The 21,266-nt window shown below is 36.5% G+C and overlaps 1 protein-coding gene across 1 annotated transcript in view; it reads left to right on the forward strand.

The window, feature by feature from the left end:
- Positions 1-19,003, forward strand: part of SLC38A9 (solute carrier family 38 member 9) — an 83,869-nt gene extending 64,866 nt beyond the window's left edge. The window contains exons 12-15 of the mRNA XM_003782759.3: positions 9,699-9,812; positions 11,723-11,871; positions 16,914-17,003; positions 18,198-19,003. Of these exons, the coding sequence (XP_003782807.1) occupies positions 9,699-9,812; positions 11,723-11,871; positions 16,914-17,003; positions 18,198-18,363 (519 nt within the window). The 3' untranslated portion in view covers positions 18,364-19,003. The remainder of the gene's footprint in view (positions 1-9,698; positions 9,813-11,722; positions 11,872-16,913; positions 17,004-18,197) is intronic.
- The last annotated feature ends 2,263 nt before the right edge of the window (positions 19,004-21,266 follow it).

Raw genomic sequence — 21,266 nt, forward strand, 5'->3', positions numbered from 1 at the left:
AAAAAAAAAAAAAAAAGATCTCAGTGTTACTGGATGAAGAGGGTCTGGCAGACTGTCAGTCACTGTTAGCCAATATGTGGGATAGGGATAGGTCTAAACTTTGTCAGAAGGTTGGCAATTTTGGAGAACAATGAGAGTAGCTTTTTTAAGACTTTTGTTTTTTCATTTTTAAAATTATAGTTTTATATATAAAAGTTTACGGCTGGGCGCAGTGGCTCACACCTGTAACCCTAGCACTCTGGGAGGCCAAGGTGAGTGGATCACTTGAGCTCACAAGTTCGAGACCAGCCTGATTAAGAGTGAGACCTCATCTCTACTAAAAATGAAAAAACACTGAGACAGGCGGAGCACTCGAGCGCAAAAGTTTGAGGTTGCTGTGAGCTGTAACACTATGGTACTCTACCAAGGGCAACAAAGTGAGACTTAGTCTAAAAAATAAATAAATAAAAGTTTAAAGACTACATTAACTTTTATTTTAAATAATTAGTATAGCTTAGTGATTTATTATATTTCAACTTTTCATTTAAAAGTTAATTTTTTAATTAATCTACTTAAGCTATTTAAGATAGGCATCTTTGGGGGAGGGAATTAAATTTATAAAACAATAAGAATGGGAGACAGGAAGTAAAGGTCACTTAGAACCAAAACCCACCAAACCAGCTGTGTCATCTCAGCCTGAGCTTGAATGAGTCTGTCTTATTCTCACTACATGTGCTTTCATTTCTCACTCTTATTATCATACTTCATGTCTATGAAATAAATTTTAAGTAGAAATAATTATTAAGATTTATTGTATTTGTCTAGGGATTGAATTTATTTGGGTGAGGGATAGGTTTAAAGTTATATTCCGAATAACATGTAGTATAGTTAATAAAAGACAAGGGGTATATTAAATGTAATAATAAATAAATAAATATGTCTAAGAATAATACTTTTTTATTCTGACCATTGAAGTTTTTAACTTTTATCTCTGCCCAGTTTTTGTAGTTTATTGGTCTGGCTTGAGTTTGTTGGATTTTTCGGGGAGATAGGGCTAGATGTGGGAATGACATAATCTAGATAGCTTGACTGTTGTAGGGGTTATGAGGAAGACCTCTTAGAGGCCAGTCTATTTTCTCTTGAGTTGGTCATCAGGTCTTTTTCTCTAAGTCTTGAGGATAACCTGGCTATCGGCTGGAAGGTCGTGTAGCTCAGGAGATGGCCAGGCATAAGGTTTTTGGTCTGGGTGGGTCAGTTATTGGAATATAGGACTTGGAAGATATCTTAAAAATTATTTGGGGGTAAAAAAGTAAACAGGGGTCTAATCTAGCTTTTCTAAGTCAACATGGATGAAGTCAGGGTTGTGAAGTCACTTGGGATAGTGAGTTGAGTGATTTTTGCTGAGCCTTAGGGTTTTTGTACTCTTTTTTATATTAGTCTTAGAGTCAGAAACAAATTTTTAATTTTTTTTTACATATAATCTATAGATTGGGACAAGCATATTAAAATATTTTTAATTTTTTTAGTGTCTACCTTGAAATTAACAGATTTTACATATTAAAACTTAATATGTTATTTCAAGACTAAAAAGCAGTAAGAAAAAACAAGTTGGGATAAATCTGACTCTTGTATATAATTTTATATTTTTTGGCAAGTCTTTTAGTCTTATGAACAGATTAATTTGGTTAAACAACTATGTGTAATTTTATGTGCTGGCATTATAGACGAAGCTGGTATCTAATATAGGTAAGCTATAGTTTTTTTATTTTTAATTCTATTTTGTCCTTTTTTTATTTCATTAAAAATAGATCACAGCAAGATTAATTTATTTGTCAAAATAAACTGTATTTTCAGTATACTGAGTCTGATTATTTATATAAAGTGTAAGAATAATTATTATTTAGGCTCTTTTTTAAACTGGCTTTACTGGAAATTTTATAAGGAATCTCAGATTAGACTTGAAAGTCTCTTGCAAGTCAAAGTTTTATTTGTGTCATCATTTATCTTTTTATCTTTTTTATGGTTTGTCTTTTATCTATGTATTATTATACATAGTATAATTAGTAAATTATTTTACTAATATACATATTAGTAAATGTACTACATTAGTACTGTATTACTAATATACATATTAGTAATGTACTATTATACATAGTACATTAGTAAATTATTTTTTCAAGGTCTCAAAGTAACTTGGAGTTTTTAGACCTGTCAGAAAGTAACATTTTTTATTTATCACAGATTTGGAAATGTTATTGATGAGATACCTAGCCAGCCACATACACCAGAACTGGCGGGTTCTAAAACAGCCCAGGGCCTACTAAACAACATGACAACTACAACCAGAAAAATAGCTGGGCATCTGTAGTCCCAGATACTTGGGAGGCTGAGGCAAGAGAATCACTTACGCCCAGGAGTTTGAGGTTGCTGTGAGCTGTGATGCTACGGCACTCTATCCAGGGCAACAGCTTGAGGCTCTGTCTCTAAATAAATAAATAAATAATAAAATTTTGTCCTAAAACAAAATGACTAGTTATTAAAAAATAAATAGACTCAGCGCCTGTGGCTCAAGTGGCTAAGGTGCCAGCCACATACACCTAAGGTGGCAGGTTCAAATCCAACCCAGGCCCACGAAACAACACTGATGGCTGCAACCAAAAAATAGCCAGGTGTTGTGGCGGGCGCCTGTGGTCCCAGCTACTTGGGAGGCTAAGGCAGGAGACTCGCTTGAGCCCAGGAGTTGGAGGTTGCTGTGAGCTTTGATGCCATGGCACTCTACCCAGGGTGACAGCTTGAGGCTATGTCTCAAAAATAAATAAATAAATAAATAAAAAGAAAGGCAAAACAAGAAGTTGAACATATTTATAAATTGTCTGTGCAGATTAAATAAAACTCATAAAAGAGAATTTTTATAATAAACTGTAATCCTATTTTATAAAAAGTAGTGTTTTGAAAATAAGAAAAATTAAATAAAAACATAACATTATATAAAAAAAGATCTTATGTAGTAAAGATAAATAAAGTTTTTTTTTTATAAACACTACTTTCTATAAAATAGGATCACAGTTTATTATAAACCTATTTATTGGGCCAAACTGATAATTATAAGATTTAAAAGGCAAAAATCTTATTCTTTGATAAAGACTCAGTTTCTCAAACAGTCTTAAAACCTGAAGTATTATGTTTTATAAGTGAGAGACATTTTATGAAGTATAACATGACTTTAAGGTTTTAAGTTATTGAAAAGTATTTTAAAACCACAACATAGGCATCATCCCTGATGCCTTTCCTGGTTCTCTTAAGTCTTACATAGCCACATGGCATCACAGATGGCTGCAAAGGATAGGACTTATCTGTGTCTTTAATTTATTTACCAAGTGCAGCATTTAAGACAGAAAGCAGGAAGAATAGATTACCCAGGGGGTAAAGTTGGAGCAGGGAAGGGGCCATGTGGGCTACACTGTGCCTTGTAGTTGCTGTCTTAGGCAAAGAGAATACATCCCTAGGCCTCACCAGTGGCAGTTCTATAATCTTTAAATATCTGAACTTTAACAACAGGTTTAAAACTAATTTTATTTATCAAAGAATACTAAAGTCACCTGTACAAAAGGCATTTGAGTTCTTTTCTGTTTTTCTGATAAAATATTTGATGTATGTGCTTATTTTTTCTTTTTGGTAGTGAAAAGTCACAGGCACAAGACATATACAGACACACAGGCAGACAGACATACAGACAGAAGCAGAATTTCTATTTGCCAGCTTTTAAACATATATTTTTATTTAGACTATTAATTTTTTTAATTATGTAATTTATTTATCTTAGCAATTTACCTAGGTTTTAATTATTGTTTTTAAACTCATTGTTTAGTTACTGTTTTTAAACTCATAAATTTTACTAAGAAAAAAACAAACCTAAGTATTTTAACCAGACTTGTTATTTTAAACAGTGTAACATCATTATAATAATTCAAGAATCTATTTAAAGGCCACCCTTCTCCAGAGTCAAGGTGATATATATTAGCTAGGCTGTATTACAGTAAAATTTCATTATCTTTTTAGTTATAGCTGGATACCATACTGAGACCAATCAGATAGAATACACCCCAATGGGCTGCCATTTGGGATTGAGGCCTGAGCTCCCATAAGGTAGACTAAATATGGAAACATCAGATTTCTCAAGAACAAAATGAGTACTGATGAGATCTAAAGTTCTCAGTGCACAGCCATGAGGCCTGAGCTCCCATAATATTGACCAGATACAGAAACATCAGATTTCTCAAGAGCAAAACCAGAACTGATGAGAACTACTAAAGTTCTCAGTGCCCAAACAGAATAAAACAGGTGGACCTTAGTGATTAAGGAGGTGCATGAGTACACAGCTTGACTCCCAGAAGAACTCTCCTGGCAACACTAAGAAGGTTGGAACACTGCACCTCTTGGGCCAGTCTGTCCAGGCAACTGCTAAGGCTTCCCCAAGTAGTACTTACTGGAGCTGCCTAGGGGTCCCTTTGTGGTCACCAGAAATGTTATTGGATGAAGAGGATCTGGCTGCCTGCCACTGTCAGCCAATATGTAGAGATGGGGATAGGTCTATCAAATTTTATTTGTCAGAAGGTCAGTGATTTAAGAACAGTGAGAATAGTTTAAGACTTTTATTTTTTCATTTTTAAAATTGTTGTTTTATATATAAAAGGTTAAAGACTACATTAACCTTTATTTTAAATAGTAATTAGTGTAACTTCCAATTGAAAAGATAATCTCCTAATCAATCCACCTACACTACTCAAGATAGGCATCTTTAGGGTGGGTGCTAAATTTACAGAACAATGAGAATGGGAGACAGGAGGTAAAGGTAAAAACTTAGGAACTAGACAAACCAGACCAGCTGTACCATCACAGCCCGAGCCTAAATGACTCCATATTGCTTTACACAGTAATGTTTAGCAGGGGTGTCCAACCTGTGGCCCATGGGCCACATGCTGATTTTGTGAGGATTTTTTTGCTTATCTGTGGTGTCAGATTTCATGAAGAGCATGGACATTTCACGAAGCTCATGCACAGACCTTTTGTTTGCAAATCAGCTTTCATTAGTGTTTGTGTATTTACTGTGTGGCCTGAGACTGCTCTTATTCTTCCAATGTGTGTGCAGCAGAGAAGAAAAGAAGGTTGGATGCCCCTGGTTTACTCTCTCACACTACCATGCAAAGGGAGGACTGTGCTTAACTTTTTGCTCCCCATGGTTCTGAAGTAGAATTACTATTCCAGAATATGGAAAGTCACGTCATTTATCTGAAGGTGTATGTGCTAATGTGAGGAGCTAGGACTGGATAGAGATGGATATTTTTACTTCATGGTCCCCTAAGGATTGAAGGAAGGTCACTGCTTTTCTTTTACAACAGTCAATGAGCCTTGAAATCTGTATTTCATATGTAAATACCATAAAAATGAGGTCTTATTTCCACTCAGTTTTGGAAGTAGGGCTTTGTAACTAGTATGTGAGGAGGATTAGCCTATAAAATCTGCCTCAACTTTCACTTGTGGAAAATGTTTTTAAGACAAGGGCTTAAAAGCAAAGGTTTAAGTGGATGATGTTTTCTTTCTGTCTTAATTAAAACTAGAGTATGAAGTGACTTCCAGCTTTCCAAAAAACCACTTGTAATTCATGTTATCTTCTTAACAAATTAGTAATTACCAGTGGTAAAACTAACATTTGTTAAGCACTCTGTGCCAGCAGCATTCCAAACACTTTGAATATGGGTAAATATATATCCTTTAGTTTGTTTGTTTGTTTGTTTGTTTGTTTCAGCTTCCATGTCTCTCAGGGATATATCCTTTCTTTTGATTACTGAAATTGACTCATATGTAAATCAAGATAATAGTACTATACTTAGAGAAAAGCTTTGTCCTTTGCTCTGGTTAATGATTATACCTTTTATCAGGTTTCAGTAAGTAATTTGACTTGTAGAAGTCCTGTTAACATCATGGTATAATATTTTCTTAAGATTAAGTCAGAAAATGTGAAGCTTGCCAGAGATTCTGATTTCGTAATATTGATATCGGGTTAGTTATTCCAAGCTCAGTAAACAAAGGTTTCAAAGTAGAAAAGAAGACAAAAAGAATAGGAAAGGCCTTCTCTTCTGTACAAACTATATAGTATTTGAACTTGGATCTAAAGACATTTTGAAACAATGATGCTCCTAAACGGGTGTAGGGATCAAATTTTCCAGGTTTTCCAAGTTCAACTTAATTTTGTATAGTTTTTTGTTGTTGTTTCTTTTTTTTTTGCTAAATATATTTTTACACGTACAACTAAACAGGATATCATTGCTATTCCTTTGGCATAACTTACCCCAAAAGGGGGGAGAGGCTGAAGATTACCCCACTTACTCTTTATCTTCAGAACATATAGTCCCTAAAACCCTCCTGGGTATGTGGATTAACCCTTTTATAGTTCCTCACTGTGTTTGACTCATAACCTATATAGTGCTGTTTTTGTTCAGTTTAGTCTGCTCTTTAAAACGATTTGAGATGCCTAATATCTTAATTTATTTATTTCTTCCTTATTCATACAAGTCTGTAGTTTACTTGGCTGTACACCAGAAGTTTTTATGTGTTTGGGGTAGGTCTCTGTGGTCAGTTTCTGTCGTCTTGTTAGTAAATACTCCTCTGGATATTATTTTCACTATGAACGGTTCGTGGAACAAATAATAAACCATGTTTGACGAACTGAATGTGCTCCCAGACCCACTTCTGGCCCTGTTGTAAATCCAGTCCTCACTCTGAGTTGGCATTCCAACTGTTTTTAGTTGCCTGCCATCCACCCCGCCAGCCATTGCTTATTCATGAGGCAGAGTAGGTTACCTTATTAATGTATAGGCTTCTTGACATGCTACCAGTTCAGACTATCACTTGTGTCTGTTTTTAAATCTATTCTTTACTTTGAGCCTCATTTTCTAAAAGATAACTTTTTCTACCCTTTCCTATTCAATGGGCTTTCAAGAGACTATATTTTTAGGCCTGGTATAGTGATAGCTTGGGTTTGAGCCAGAGAATAGCAAAGCTCACATATGTATATACCATTTGAAGATGGCATGTTTCCCAGGATCATGCTAAACCTCAGCTGCTTTTACAATAAAAGCATCATTTCTGTTCATTAGGGTATTTTCAGATGAAAACAGATATGCAACTCTTGACCCAGGTCTACCAAACGTATATTGGAATACTACAAAATAGAACTTTTCTGGTTTTAGTATTTCACTTGAATCTCTATATGAAGTCTGTGTATACTTTGTTACTCATAACTTACCATTCTTTCATTTTTTCATTGTTTATTATTTATAATTGTTTATTAACTATGACACAGATAGCTTAGTGACTAGTTAGCTCTCCATGGTAATAGGTAAGGGGCATACAATTTGAAATCAGAAAGACCTTGATTTGAATATTGGCATCACTTTTATAGGCTTGAAGGAGTTTTATAAACTTGCTGCACTTAGCTTACTTGTCTGTAAAATGAAGCAAATGGCCATGTCTATATTATAAGGTTGTTAAGAGGATTAAATGAAACAACACATGTAACGTTCTCCAGCCTCACACCTAGAAGCACTTTGTAAACAGAGGCAATGTGGTTATCATTTTTTATCTGCATTTACTGAGTTCTTACCATGTGCCAGATGTTTCCCTGGGTACTAGGGATATAAAGATAAAAAAGACACAGCCCCTATCCTCAGAATCACATATTCTAGTGGTATGGATGAATTTAGAGAAAAATGAAAATAGCAACATGGTCCTGGAACAATTATTCTGAGGATGTCTAGGGACATTTTATCTCCACTGAAGATCCTTTATATCATGAATATGGATTGCCTTTAAAAAATAAGCATTAATGACAGTTACCATACAGTGTAATATCTGTTGTATTTGAGATGTACATACAGTGCCATGAGAACAGAGAAACCATGGGAGGAGCCATCTTACCGGGAAGCCCTCACATCTTAGCCTTTGCATCGTCATCAGATTTCCCCCAACTCAGGTACATTTCTTTGCAGGAAGTCAGATAAAATAAAGTAGTGATCAGGTAGCACATAGCTAATGATTGTCCATGGAATGATGGCTGTCCCTTTTTACACAGAGTCCTCTCTGGCACAGCTACTTTGCCTCCTAAGATTTTTTTACAAGGCTGCCTCTGTTCTTGATTGGCCTTGAGTAGGTTGAGGGCAGAATGACTTTCAGACATCACAGTGGGAGATTACTATCCTTTGATGTGAAAATAAGCATTGTCTGGTTTACATCCTCGAAGGCAGGTTCTTAACCTGTGGTTGCCACCCCATCTCAGCATTAGGAAGGTTGAGAACCACTGCTCTATGGTATCAAGGCAACCCTAACCCTAAGGGATGACTGAGGTCTAGCTATCAGCCCTAAAGCTTCATGAACAAAAGAGCAAAGATTTTGAAGCTGCCCCCAACCCCAGGTTGGGTCATCCTCTTCTCCCTCATTCCTAAGCAATTAGAAGTTGGGGGGGAGGGGGAGTGGGGAGTGGAACCAATCTGGATATGGCTATCTGGCTCCTGATACAGTATTTGGAATCCCTGGTTTGCTTTCAAGCTGATTGTCAACTTAGTACTGACCTTAAGATTTCTTGTAACTTGTTACTTGCTTTTGAACTGAATTTATCAACATTCAAGCTTATAAAACTCTACGATTGCTCTAGCCCATTTAAGGAGGAAAGTTACCCAAAAAATCGCAAATGTTTCCTAATACCAAATGTCCAGTTTTCTTATTGTGTCATCAAATTTTTTTAAATTGCATGTAATTTTTTTTTCTTAGCTTTCAAAGTAATTTGTGTTTAAAATGAAAAATGAATAGGCTCATTGCCATAACTTAGTTGTGCTGAATTGTTTGGCTGTAACTTCAGTGGTGATGGAGACCAGATTTGTGAGCTGTGGAATCTGTTCTATTTGGATCTGACAGCTGGCTGCATTAAGTATCTTGGAGCCTTTTATTATGCATGGAGATGGGAGGTTGGGAGGATGGGAACAGCAATGAATAAAGCAGTCCACTTTATTTAATGTTCTGTGTTTGTTTGCTGACTCCAATAATAACATCGTGCAGCTGTTTGAACAGCTGCCTTTTGACTTCCTTTTGTTTACTGTTTAGCCTTATAAAGCTCGTCTTTAATATCTGCTTGTTGTGTGCTTTTTAACTAGCTTTCCTTTCTTATTAAATACATTTTAATATGTTCCATTCTCTTGTGGTCTCAGCATGTTTTGATGATATAAGTTTTTTTACCAAGGGAAAAATTTGTTATATTTGTATGTCATACTAAAGGTGGCTTAGCCTGGCTTTCTTGCTGTCCCTTAGCTCTGTTGCTGTAGTTAAATCCTTTATAATTTGGTAAGTAAGTTACGTTTTGAAATGAAGTCAGAATTTCAGTCCTGTAAAATTCACCATTTATGTTAACTTGCTAAGTAGGCCCACAGGTAGCTTAGTCTACATATTCCAGACAAGTTAAAAAAAAAAACAAAAAACTGGCAGGCTAGTAGTGAAATATGTAGAATTTCACTACTTTCTGTGAACAAATTAGATACCTAGAAAGTACACACACACGAAAGGAAGAAGATAAATTTTATATTTATTGGTCAGTTTTCTCATGTAACCTATTCATATAGACTTACTGCAAATTTCTATAGTAGCATGGAGATTGTGTTCTATATTTACAGGTGAGGGACCTGTGTATTGCTTATTTGCTGGTGACGTTAACTTACCTCTATATCGGAATCCTGGTGTTTGCTTCATTTCCTTCACCACCATTGTCCAAAGATTGTATTGAGCAGGTAAGGCACCACGTACCCTCTCTTTGTGAAAGTTTACCCCTTCCTATTTGCTTAGTAGGCAGGGTCATATAGTGGCGAGATTGAATATCAGGCAGGCCTGGGTTTGATTACCATCTCTACTATCTAAGGATGGGAGTGTAGGTACCTTCCTCGTTCTTTCTGAACTTTGGTTTCCTTTTCCATTGAATAGTATGATACATACGCCATTCGATTTTTAGATGAGCTCTGAATCACCTTGTGGTGCTCAGATAGATGACTGCTATCGTTTCTTCTTGTGTGGAGAACTGTTACAAGTAGTAATTTATGACACCTCCATAGAGAACGGTGAACTTCCTTGGTTTCCAAAGCCCACATCTGGAAATGCCCTGGATAAACTGTTATCTTAGTTCACTAGTCCCTGATGATAGATCTTATTCTCATTTTGATACTTAGTGGCAGGCAGCAAAACAAAGTATTTGGCTGTTAAGAAAGAGAGAGAGAGAACGAATAAAAGACAAAGAATTTTTTTCTTTTTTTTTAGCCAGAGTCTCACTATGTCGCCCTTGGTAGAGTGCTGTGGCATCACAGCTCACAGCAACTTTGCATCCTCTCTCCTGGGCTCAAGTGATTCTCTTGCCTCCGCCTCCCAAGTAGCTGGGACTACAGGCACCTACCACAACACCCGACTATTTTTTTGTTGTCTTTGTCGTTCTTGTTTTTAGCAGGCCTGGGCCAGGTTCGAACCCACCAAACCTGGTGCATGTGGCTGACACTGTAACCACTATGCTAAGGGTGCCACGCCAGAAAAAAATCTTTTAATGAAAGGTTTTCATAAATAATATTTTCATTGATTTAACCTATCAAAATCTAATAGAATAGTCTATACTTAAATGTGACTGAAGAAATTCTTATAAAAGTTCACAGGTGACTTTCTAGTCAGAAGAAATTTTTCTAATAGAGCATAGTTGAATATGCCATGTGATTTATTTGTGTATAATGGTTATTCCAGCCAAACAGTGTTAGTAGTATTCTCATACTGATAAGAGAAATAAGTCTGAGTTACTTCTGTTAGGATAACTTGAAATATTCTTATTCTCTTGATTTCCTTGATTCCAGAAGTTCTTTGGCAGCCAGATGTTTGCAGAAAATTTCCTTGAGATGAACAATCCCATCTAAACTTCACTCCCTTGGGAATAGGAATATTTGTGGTATTTGTATTTGAAAGGAAAAATAAAAATTCTGAGCGATGAGCTTTTTATTTTGCTTTTAGATACCAAACTAAAATGGAGAAAGGGTCATGATGCCAAACTAAAATGGAAGGGTCATTTGTATTTGAAAGGAAAAGTAAAAATTCTGAGTTGTTTTGTTTTGTTTTGATACCAAACTAAGATGGAGGAAGAAATACTTTTCAGTCTAATGCTAGACTATACACAGTGATAATACTAGGTGATGAAGGTACTCTCACCTGATTCTGTAATCTGTACTTTGAAAGTACTGCAATGCCTCAGAGGAGGAAAAGCAAGAGAGCTAGTGAGGGGAAAACTTAGCATTAAATGCAATTAGCCCTTTAAAGCTTTGTAACAGATTGGGGTATTGTGCTTGAACCATATAGAGCAGTGCTATTCAATCTATTTGTAGGGAAGGACAAGATTTTCTTTGTTGTTGTTTTAATGTCAAATCAATTACCAGCTACTACTTTTGTAAAACAGTTAATAAAAATGTGGCAAATTTCAAATTTCCATAAGCATTTACTTTCAGTTTCTGTACTTACCGCATAAAAATAGTTAACAGGCAGTTTGTGGTTGGGTAACAGTCCGCAAACCAGTTTGAGTAGTACCTATATTCAAAATAAGCAGAAAACAGTCCGTTTTATAAATTTGTATGTACTAAATGTGACTTTTAACATTGCCTCATTATCTTTCTTGGATTAGAATTTTTTGGACAACTTCCCTAGCGGTGACACCCTGTCCTTCATTGCGAGGATATTCCTGCTGTTCCAGATGATGACCGTATACCCACTCCTCGGCTACTTGGCTCGTGTGCAGTTGTTGGGCCATATCTTTGGCGACATTTATCCTAGGTAAGGGCTCTTCTCTTGACCAGCAAGATGTGCAAGCAACAAATGACTGTGCCAGCAGGTTAGTTTAAAGTGTAACTGATCCTTTTGCTATAAAAGTTTGCCTGATGAAAATGGTTACTAAGAATAGAGCATTGGTGTCCTTTTCCCTGAAGAGCTTTAAAAATAGAAGATATCCCCTTATCTGGAATGAAAAAGTTCATTCCTTCTAATATAGTTAATCATTGTAGCAATGATACCAGTTACATTTATCTTACAATTTAGTTGCTATTAATCTACACATTGACAAGAGGTTTATAGTGTACAGCACCTGCACTGGCAACGTGCAGCTACTGAGAAGCAACACTTTTAATTGTTGGCCTCTGATACTTATTTTGTATATTTATTAACATTTGTGCATTTTTACATGAATGTTCAGTTGTTTAGAATTGAAGTGAGATCTACAAGTTTAAATTCTTATTTATTATATAATGAGTTTAAATTCTTGCTGTAATTTTTTTTTTTTTTTTGGAGACAGAGTCTTTCTATGTCTACCTCGGTAGAGTGCAACCTACCAGCAACCTCATGCTCTTGGGCTTGAGCGATCCTCTTGCCTCAGCTTCCCAAGCAGCTGGGACTACAGGCACCCGCCACAATGCCCGGCTATTTTTTGATTGTAGTTGTCATTGTTGTTTGGCAGGCCCAGGCCGGGTTCGAAACCGCCAACTCCGTTGTATGTAGCTGGTGCCCTAGTCACTGACCTATAGGTCCTGGGCCTCCTGCTATAATTTTTAACCTCTTACTGGTGATGGAGGAGAGTAAGTCTTTTCAAAAATATGTTCAAAGCTGGTTACCCTCATCCAAGAGAAATTTCCATGTCATTTCCGGGTTTCTCTGAAGCCTTCTTGTGAATCCCTGGTTAATTCGTACTCTTACATTAAGTTTTATTAGAGATTTAGCCTAGTGAAACATACCTTGTTCTTTTTTTTTTTTTTTTTTTTTTAATAGACAGGGTTTCACTCTGTCACCCAGGCTGGAGTGCAGTGGCACTATCATAGGACACTGCAAACTGAAATTCCTGGGCTCAGGCAGTCTCCCTATCTCCCAGTTAGCTGGAATATAGACATGTGCCACCATACCTAGCTACATAGTTATATTTTATTGAAAATAAATTTTCTTAAATGAGGAAAGATTTTTTAGAAAATTGCATTTATAGTAATCAACTAAACAAGTGATCTTAATCAGTTCCTGTTTGAAGTGAACTGATATAGTCTGACCCATCAGTAAATAATTTTAGCTATAAATATGTTAGCTTAAAACAAAGCAAAAGTTACCAGACTCAAGCATTGATGACAGCAGCAACTACGGTTCTAACATTGCTAATTTAGAAGACTGGAGTTCAGTAAATTTAAGACTTCTGTTGTGTTATACTCTGTGCTGTGTTTATGTTCACCAAAATATAAAACATATAGTGAAGTCATAGATAAAAGGTCTAGGCAAATACATTATTCCTGTTTTCTGCCATTATTTTACAGAATGATGTCTATTAGAAGAATGTTTTTTCTTCTTGGAAAAAGTCTTTAATTTCCCTTATGTTTTCAGATTATATTTCTTTCCCTATCACCAAGAACACACTCAGCTACCCCGGTTACAAGTACTCAACAGAACATACATACTTTGGAGCATACTTTTTTGGTCTCAGAACCCCTTTATACTCTTAAGATTTATTGACAACGCCCAGAGGCTTTTGTTTATGTGGGTATTTAGGTCAGTATTTAACATATGAAAAACTAAAACTGAGAACTTCAAAGTATTTACTAATTTCTTTTAAAAAATCAGTAAACCATTACTTGTTAACATAAACATTTTTTGAAAAATAACTGCTTTCAAAAAACTTATTTTCAAAACTCTTTAACATCTGCTTTACTAGTAAATGGTATATCGTATCTGCTTCTACATTCAATGTTATAATAGGTGAAGAAAATCCAGCCTCACATAGATACATAGTTGGAAAAAATAAGAGGTGTTTTTAATAGCCTTTCCAGATAATTATGGATATTCTTCTTTGACACTATGTCAAAACTTGATAAGTGGTAATTTCTCATTAGTTACAAAGTGGAATCTGAAACTTGGTTACATTAAAACTTTTCAGTCTGTCTTGCAGTTTGGATCTTTTACCTACGCATGATTTTGTAACATCGGGTTTGGTCATTTGGAAAATATTGGGTCACTGAATTCTACAGATCTTCTGAATGTTGACACACTTCATCATACAGTATCAAAACCCACATTGTTATTATCCCCCCTAATTTCATTATAAAAGTCTTTAAGTATCAGAAAGCTTTCTAGGTCAGGGAGGCAGATACAGGTTCTCCAAAATTCTAGTTTTTATTTGAAGGCTTAAATGTTATCTTTGGCAACAAATACTTCCAGTTGTTTCTCTTGAAGGGACAAGCTTATTGTCATATTCTGAAAGATATCTGTCAAACACCCAAGTTTGAATGACTATAGTTTGTCTGCATTTCAAATAAAAATAATGCTTGTTGGGGAAAACAGCTGGGTCAGCCTCCAGCTTAGCCAGGAAATACTTTTCCTCAGGACAACCATGTCTTGTCATGCACTGTACTTCATAGTGCAACAGATGTGATTTATTATCTGCTTCCCATTCGATCACATAGAATATTAAAGAGCATGGATTTTAATAGAACTAATAAGTGTTACTTCTTTATCAAGGAATTCTTTGCTGATTTTTTTGTTTTGAGAATGTACTGCAGGAAAGAATACAATATGGAACACAGATGGGTATACCTGCTTAGATCCATGTTAAGTGGCCAACAGTTTGCCCACCATTGCTTTTGCAGAGCAAATAACATCTTGAATTATTGTGAAAATACTTGTTAACTCAGGGACTTCCTGAAAGAGTGTTGGGAAACCTAAGGTTCACCCTTTGGGAGCTACTACTTTGGAAAATATATGAAGTTGTTTCCACTTACAATACAGAAGTAACAAAGGCCCAGCCAATATCCCAAAGCTCTGAAGCAATTTTAGGGTTGGGGTCTCTGGATAAAGAGTAAAATCCAGAATCCTGATACCTTTGTAATTTATCAAGATGTATAACTAACCACTTATTTGTGTAAATAATTTTCCTTCTTTGGAATTCTTTCTGTTATCTGTATCTGGGATTAATTAGCCTCTGATAACTTGAGGCCAAATATTGCTTTGATTTGGCATGTGAGAATACATTTGGCATGTGAGAATCATTTCTTGGGGAAATGGAGTTATTTTTTTGAGCATCAGATTTCATCTATATTACTTTTATATCCAAAATTGATTCTCAAACCTTGAATTATTAATACCTAGTTGAAGTATTTAATAAATATTCTATTCATGGTAAGTAGAGAGTAGCTTTCAGTGGTTAAATCTCAAAAATAAAAACCTACTTATTTTGCCTTTCCCTTAATATATTTTTCTACCATAAAAGTAAAATAAACACTTTACAAAAAGTTTTGGGTTTTTTGGGTTTTTTTTTTTTTTTTTTTTTGAGGCAGAGCCTCAAGCTGTCCCCCTGGGTAGAGTGCCATGGCATCACAGCTCACAGCAACCTCCAACTCCTGGGCTCAAGTGAGTCTCCTGCCTCTGCCTCCCAAGTAACTGGGACCACAGGCACCCACTGCAACACCCGGCTATTTGTTGCTGTAGCTGTCACTGCTGTTTGGCAGGCCCCAGCTGGATTCAAACCCGCCACCTTAGGTGTATGTGGCTGGCGCCTTAGCCACTTGAGCCATAGGCACCGAGCCATAAAAAGTTTTTTAAGTAGGCTCGGTGCCCGTAGCACAGTGGTTACGGCACCAGCCACATAAACCAAGGTTGGTGGATTCTAACACAGCCCAGGCCTGTTAAACAACAATGATAACTGCAACAAAAAATGGCTGGGCACTGTGGTGGGCACCTGTAGTCCCAGCTACTTGGGAGGCTGAGGCAAGAGAGTCACTAAGCCCAAGAGTTTGAGGTTGCTGTGAGCTGTGATGCCACGGCACTGTGGGCAACATAATGAGACTCTGTCTCAAAAAAAAAAGAAAGTAAGTAAAAGAAAAAGTCTCTTAGGCTTGGAGCCTGTGGCTCAGCAGCTAGGACGCCAGCCACATACACCAGAGCTGGTGGGTTCAAATCCAGCCTGCGCCTGCCAAACAACAATGACAACTACAACCAAAACATAGCCAGGCATTGTGGCAGGTGCCTGTAGTCGCAGTTACTTGGGAGGCTGAGGCAAGAGAATCGCTTAAGCCCAAGAGTTGAAGGTTGCTGTGAGCTGTGATGCCATAGTACTCTACCGAAGGCAACATAGTAAGACTGTTTCTCAAAAACAAAAAAAGTTTTTTAAATATAGAAAAGAGGAAATATCATCCAAAATCTCAAAATTGTAACACAGTAACTACTGCTTTTTCAGCATTTATCTTTCTGATATTTTTTCAGATTTTTTTGAATTTTTCTATGTGGTGAAAATCTAGCTAGGTTTTGTCAAAATTGCCTAGGTTTTTTTTTTTTTGCAGTTTTTGGCCAGGGCTGAGTTTGAACCTGCCACCTCCAGCATTTGGGACCAGTGCCTTACTCCTTTGAGCCACAGGCACTACCCATGCCTAGGTATTTTTTAACCTATCTAGATAATGTAATTTATTTTTAATAATTTTTAATGTGTTCTGTCAAGTAAATTGTTGACTTTTTTATATCTAGGCTGTATCTAGGCTATATCTTATTGTATCATGATGTCCAGGATGATAAATATTTTGTCCATGATGTACAGTATCTTTATGTTTATACAGTTTTTTCATAGTTTTGATTATTTCCCTGAGCTATGCCAAATGGAATTATTGATCAAAGAATGGGGACTCTGGTACATACTACCAGTTTGGGCTATAAACCTATTTATGTAATTGCAAAACATGTTAATGTCATTGTTTCATTACCAACGCTGAGTGCTATTGCCTTCTATTTTTGCTATGATTTTGTCAAACTTTGTAATTTGCCTATTTTTCTGTTTGTTCTTCTTCCAAACTGTCAACTTCTAGCATTGTCCACGTGCTGATTCTGAATATAATTATTGTGGGAGCTGGAGTGATCATGGCCTGTTTCTACCCAAACATAGGAGGGATCATAAGGTACGGCCTATAAGGAAACTGTGCCCTTTTGCATCTTGGTTTTTATTTTTAGGCTTTTCCTGTTGGGGCTATTGTTGTTATTGGTATAATTAAATTGTATGAAATTCCCATGGTTTTTGAAATGTAGTTCCCTGGTATCAGCTAAAGTGCTCAGTAGCTTCCATTTCCACTTATTCCTAGTGGAGAACTGATTCTAGAAGCAACTTCATCCCATAGCCTCAGGCACGTTTCTGTCCTCCTCATATTCTACTATATTTCCTTTCTCTTTATCCAAAATAAAAATTACATTTTTAATATGTAATATATAATTTCTAGGGGTACCTGGGAGGTCTTTTATATATCAAGGCTATACTCTAGCTTCCTCGATCCATTTCTTCTCCAAAACATATTTCGGAGCCAGTTATAGTTAGAAAGTAAGAGTTTAGGTCCCAGATAGCTTTTCCCTTAATATCCTTTTCATAGAAACATTGTGACAGTTTGAATTGAATGGAAATAAAGTTGTGACCTCAGATTGTCATGGGAAATGGCTGGAATGATCTGGTTTCTTCGGCGGGGTTGAGTCACATTTTGAAGATCTGTACCTAAGAAACTAGTAAGAAACAAGAGGAGAGAGGGTTAGCCTAATACTTAACTGAATATAAAGGACTGATAAATTCCTATAAAACCCTTCTTCAAGAAAACGCAAGTATAGAGAAAAGGAGGAGAAAGTACATATTTCTCTGTCACAGCCTCATATGTAGGCATTTTTGTCATTATCTTTGATAATTATGCTGAATGAGTGCCACAGAGGCACTCATCTATCTGTTCTTATTTTTAAACAGATGCTAGCAGTCTCCCCCAAAACTCAGAATGCATAATTAGCTTATAAAAGATCAAAGGTAGGAAGCCTATCTCCAGATGTTTTTGAGGAAGTCGCCACAATCACTCAGACCTAGAGGAACTGTAGAGACGTGAGGAATGAACGAAGTCTTTGTCAACCAGATGTTAGAAAGATGAGCAGGAAATAATATATTAACTTAGCAAGTAAAATTAAGTTTTCAAACCAAACGAGTTATGTCCGTGACAGATGAATCAAAAATAATTTTGTTGCAATACCAGACTGAGGATTTCAATTGTATTATGTTTACCTTAATTATAAATCAGTTAAAGCAAAGTGTGAGAGGAACATTAACCCCAATAGCTTTTATTTTGCAGATACTCAGGAGCAGCGTGCGGCCTGGCCTTTGTATTCATATATCCATCCCTCATCTATATGATTTCTCTCTACCGTGAAGAGCGTCTGACATGGCCTAAATTAATCTTTCACATTTTCATCATCATTTTGGGTCTGGCTAACCTGATCGTTCAGTTTTTTATGTGAAATCTTCAACTGTTTTCTCAAGAACTTTCATGGTATTTTGAACCCTTGACCACCGTTCTATATAAATTGACTTGTAAATGCTGTCGTTGCCATAATTTTAAATGTTTTCTAATATAATTTGAAAGCAAGAGAAATAGTAGTCCACTAAGTATTTTTGATGTGGGTGGGGAAAGGAGTGAGAAGAATGATCTGAGTTTCTCTACCTTTCTCGTATTCATTTACCTCTTCATTCTTCCTGTCTTTTCTGAATAGAAATGGAGGCCTTTAGGAAAAGTCACAGTGGCTTTTGCTTTTAGAAATATAAGGTGGGCGGATTTATTTAGCCTACAGTAAAGATTCTCAGGGTGTCACGGCAGATGCAGTATATTTTATGTAACATACTGCTTTCTGTTTCAGTGTATTATTCACTTTCATTTTCTTACTTGCTAGATGATTTCTACTGTTTGTCCAGACCTCCACTATTTGGGACAGTAAACCAAATACCTCATTTTTTTAAAGATGTTGCCATGGTATCATTGTCAATAGAGTGAAATCTTAGCTATGTCTTTAATCGCTATTTGAAACAAAAAAGGAAAAAAACAAAAACAATGTCAGTATAGGTCCCATGGTCTTAAAACATACAAAAGAAAGTAGGAGAGTTTGTTACTGTCTGATTTCTCTTTTATTCGGTACCACTGGCTTAGGTCAAAAATCACAGTTCCCCAAGCCAGATTTTGCAGAGGAACAAAAACGATTGTCTGTTGAGACTTTGGGCATTCTTTAGCTTTTTGGATCCTGAACATTGCTGTTGTGACAGGCCAGTAGGGAAAGCATGGCAGAGAGGGACCGTGAGTCCCACAGGATAGAAGGGGACTAGAGAAGGGGCCAACAAGGGAGAGGCCTCAACCCAGCATGTCCTGTTATCCTGGGCGGGTGTTGGGGGGAGAGGGTGGAAGTGGTTTCTGTACTGCAGAGAAGGATTCATTTTGATTTATGAGCTCCAGAAGGAGACCCCGTCTGCTGAGTTCTGTGACTGGCAGGCAGGGGGTTAAATCCCCATAAGAACTCCTTAGATCTGAGAACAGGATTAGGCAATCGGAATTCTTGGAATTGACACTCTCCCCTTTTTTACTTCCAAACTAAAAGCCAATCCAGAATCTAAATTCACATCTTCCATGTAGTATCGCCTCTGTGTTCAGCTTGGTTCTACAAGTTGGCAATGTTTCTTTTCTGAAAAATGTGTTTTTCTCTAAAGTTTAGTCTAAATGTTAAAAAATGTATACTCACATCTAAGGATAATATATAAATTTGTGTTATTTCCTTCCCTTGAGAAAGACGGGTGACATGGTTTTTTAAACCTAGTAAGGGAGCCCCAGATTTAAGACCAGGCTTAACTTCTTTCAGCAAAAATTTCTATCCTGGTCATAGAACCATAGACCTATATTAATGATTAGCTGTATTTCCTAAAGCTGCTGTTTTAAAAATCTCATTTTGAAAATTCTCAAGCTGGCACAAAAGTAGAGAGGATAATATATTGAACACCCAGATATCCATTCCCTAAATTAGTAATTATAAAACTTTGCTGCCATTGCTTCATCTATGTCTTGGTATTCTTTTCCACTGAAATATTTTAAAGTCAATCTCAAACATTGTATCACTTCCTCTCTGTAAACCTTAATATACAGCTAATAGCCTTTGAACTCTGTTACATTAATGGACATAAGTCTGAAAAGGTTTTGTTAGGAGATACAACTAGTGGAAGTTGGGTTAACTGTAAAATTCTGCAGTAGGTGTCTGGATCGCTGTTAACCTCTCTCAGGAAAGGAGTTCAATGAGTGGAGAAAAGTATCTGTCTGTGCTTGAGGACCCCTAACTCTTTATGATGACATCAGACTTGTTCAGTTAAGAGACATAGGATTCAAAAACTAGGTAGCACTTTGAGAGATCTTCAAGGTTTAATCCCAGTTTATCCCTAGTTACCTCCCTCGGAAACAAAGTTTTCACTGCCTCTTTTCAATAATACACTTGAATGTTTTAACAAATGGGAAAAAATGATTTTATGTATTATCTGTTTAATGAACAAAGTGAATATGACAAGGAATGTATTATTTACCAAACTACAAAGCAACATGGATCTTTGCTTTTGTTTTCTTTAAAAAGACTTGATAATGGCTTGGCCCCTGTGACTCAAGCAGCTAAGGCTCCAGCCACATACACCTAAGGTGGCAGGTTCGAATCCCCAGCCCGGGCCCGCCAAACAACAATGATGGCTGCAACTAAAAAATGGCCGGGTGTTGTGGCCGGCACCTGTGGTCCCAGCTACTTGGGAGGCTGAGGCAGGAGACTCGCTTGAGCCCAGGAGTTGGAGGTTGCTATGAGCTGTGATGCCATGGCACTCTACCCAGGAGGATAGCTTGAGGCTCCATCTCAAAAAAGAAAAAAAAAAAAAAAGACTTGATAATTTGGAACTTTTATAATCTTATGTTAGACTTACGGAAATAACTTTGCCCTCATGAGATTCCCTTCAGCCTGTTATTTGGCTTGGTCAGAGAACTCTTTGTATGTAAGTGTATATGTCCTGGCCCACACATTAGAATGATGAGCTTTGAAGTTATTCAGTTATTCACATTACAATTAAATTGAGACTTTCTCTATTGTTACCTCTTTGAATTTTCTAATTAAATTTTTTTCACTTCTTGCTTAGATGTGGTTAACCCTAGTTGCTTTGAATTTAGCTTATTTGACGCACACTGGAAGACATTATAAAATTTTAAATGTGCTGTTTAGAGAGCTCTTCATTAGAAAGCCTATGGAAATTTGTCCATAAAAAGGGAAATATTTTATTTACATTAAGCATAGTTTACAGATAACAGTGCCACTACTAACTCTCAGAATAGAAGAGTTTTCTGTTTCTACTTGGAGTT

The sequence above is a fragment of the Otolemur garnettii genome, unplaced genomic scaffold (assembly GCF_000181295.1).
Source record: "Otolemur garnettii isolate 467f Iridium unplaced genomic scaffold, OtoGar3 scaffold00005, whole genome shotgun sequence".
NCBI lineage: Eukaryota > Metazoa > Chordata > Mammalia > Primates > Galagidae > Otolemur > Otolemur garnettii.